The sequence below is a fragment of the Penaeus monodon genome, chromosome 20 (assembly GCF_015228065.2).
Source record: "Penaeus monodon isolate SGIC_2016 chromosome 20, NSTDA_Pmon_1, whole genome shotgun sequence".
Classification (NCBI taxonomy): Eukaryota; Metazoa; Arthropoda; class Malacostraca; order Decapoda; family Penaeidae; genus Penaeus; species Penaeus monodon.
The window spans coordinates 19182509-19184622 of record NC_051405.1 but is presented as its reverse complement, the minus strand read 5'-3'; the positions used below and the strand labels follow the sequence as shown (position 1 = coordinate 19184622).

The 2114-nt window shown below is 56.3% G+C and overlaps 1 protein-coding gene across 1 annotated transcript in view; it reads left to right on the top strand.

Moving 5' to 3' along the window:
• LOC119585680 (glycerate kinase-like) overlaps positions 1 to 2114 on the top strand; it is a 2674-nt gene extending 560 nt beyond the window's left edge. Inside the window, exons 2-3 of the mRNA XM_037934355.1 lie at positions 31 to 1547; positions 1715 to 2114. Coding sequence (XP_037790283.1) covers positions 31 to 1547; positions 1715 to 1883 — 1686 coding nt within the window. The 3' untranslated portion in view covers positions 1884 to 2114. The remainder of the gene's footprint in view (positions 1 to 30; positions 1548 to 1714) is intronic.

The window sequence follows — 2114 nt, the reverse complement described above, 5'->3', positions numbered from 1 at the left end:
GCATATTTAATAGACCACATGGCGTTCCAGGATCTGCCTGTTTTAGTCGTCTCCCCTGGGGCCAATGAAGCGTTGTCCCCGCAAGCCGTTGGAGCGCCCGCTTTCGCCAACGTCCAAGGCCAGCAGCATCAAGAAGAAATCAGTCGGCTCCCGCTAAATGATGCAGGATCAGGTACTGTTCAGAACGCGTTTTCAGAGACACCTTTGAGCCCACAGGCAACTGCGAAAGTTTGCCACCACGAAAGTGAGACGCTGCAGAGCGCTGCGGTGGCGGCGTACCGCGAGGGCGTAGCGGCGGTGACGGGGCCACTACTCTTCCGAAATCACGTGAGCCGAATCGGCGACGATCTGATCGTTGGGAATAAGAGGTTCCCTCTAAGAAACAACGTTTACGTCGTAGGGTTCGGCAAGGCAGTACTAAGTATGGTAGGGCCCCTGGAGGAGCTCCTGGGGTCTCACCTCCAAAAGGGGATCGTCAGCGTTCCCGTCGGCATTCAGCAAGACCTGAGAGGGCCGAGGGTGCTGCCAAGCCCACACTCGCGCGTGCAGGTCTTTGAAGGAGCTGCTGGTAACATCCCTGACGAAACCGCGGAAGAGACTACGAAGAAAATCATGCGTCTAGTCGCTGGTCTTACTCCGGACGACTTCCTCGTCGTGTTGATATCAGGCGGAGGCTCGTCCCTCCTTCCCGCCCCCATCCCGCCGCTCTCGCTCGCGGAGAAGGGCCACCTGGTCAGGGCCCTCGGCAGAGCCGGCGCCACCATCAACGAGCTCAACACCGTCCGGCGTGCGATCTCCCTCGTCAAGGGCGGTGGTCTGGCTCAGATGTCCGCTGCCCCTCTACTGAGCCTCATCCTCTCTGACGTGGTGGGCGACCCGCTGGAGGTCATCGCGAGCGGGCCAACTGTCCCAAATCCCGACGTGCCGGACGCCGCCATTCAGGTGCTGCGCCAATGCAACATGTCGCTCCCGCAGCCCGTGGAGGATGCCATCAGGACCAAGAACGTCGCAGGAAGCGACTTCAGCCACGTCAGCAACTTCCTCCTTGGCTCCAACAAGCTGTCCATAGAGGCTGCCTCGCACCGCCTCCGACATTTGGGCTTCGTCCCCGTGGCTGTCTCGTCTACCGTGACCGGCGACGCGGTGCAGCTGGGACGCCACCTGGCGCATCTGGCCGCCTTCATCGCTTCCCATCTGGCAGGCCGCCCGGCCATGCCTGTCGACACTAACTACTGGGCCGAAACAGCTGGAACCAGCAGCTCCGACTGGAGAGAGTTGAGTTCAGCCATTGTCAGAGCTCGCTTCGGCGGCGGAGCTGTGGCTGTGGTGACGGGGGGTGAACCTACCAGCACTGTGCGGGGGAGCGGAGGGCGAGGGGGCAGAAACCAAGAAGTGGCACTCGCGGCGGGAGTGGAGCTGGAAGAGGTGATGGCGGGTCAGACGGGCGAGGTCCTTGTGCTGTCGGGGGCCACGGATGGAATCGACGGTCCCACGCCTGTGGCAGGAGCCGCGGCCTTCTGGAGGTCTCTGTCAACAGGAGGGCACAGGTACGTACATCAAACTGTTTCTTTCAATCCAGAATCATATATTTCATAATTCCAATGAGACTCAATAATGTTCTCCATTTCTCGATCAATATTTTATATAGTTGGAAACAAAGTAAACCACCCGCATGTCCTGTAAACAACTTTTCTAACGCCCCTTCCTCTTGCAGGTCCACGATAACGGAGGGGGTGGAGCAGGGGCTATCACCAGCCGAGAGTCTCGCAAAGAGCGATTCCTACACATTTTTCAGGAATCTGTCGGGTGGTCGCTATCACCTTCTTCAGGGACACACTGGCACCAATGTCATGGACCTGCACATCCTCTTGGTCAAGGCCTAAGACTGAAACATTCAGAAAAAATCTGAATACATTATTACACCATTGTAAAAAAGGAGTCATTTTCAACTAGACTTAACCATGTAACTAGCTCGGCTCCATCACTTCGATAAGAAGCGCAACTCGACAGGTGAAGTCTCAAATATGTATTCTAAACTTGACAAACTGTTTTCAATAATTTTCAAGTATACTTTCCGCATTGCTGTTTTGTTGCTGTTGTATATGCAATGTCTT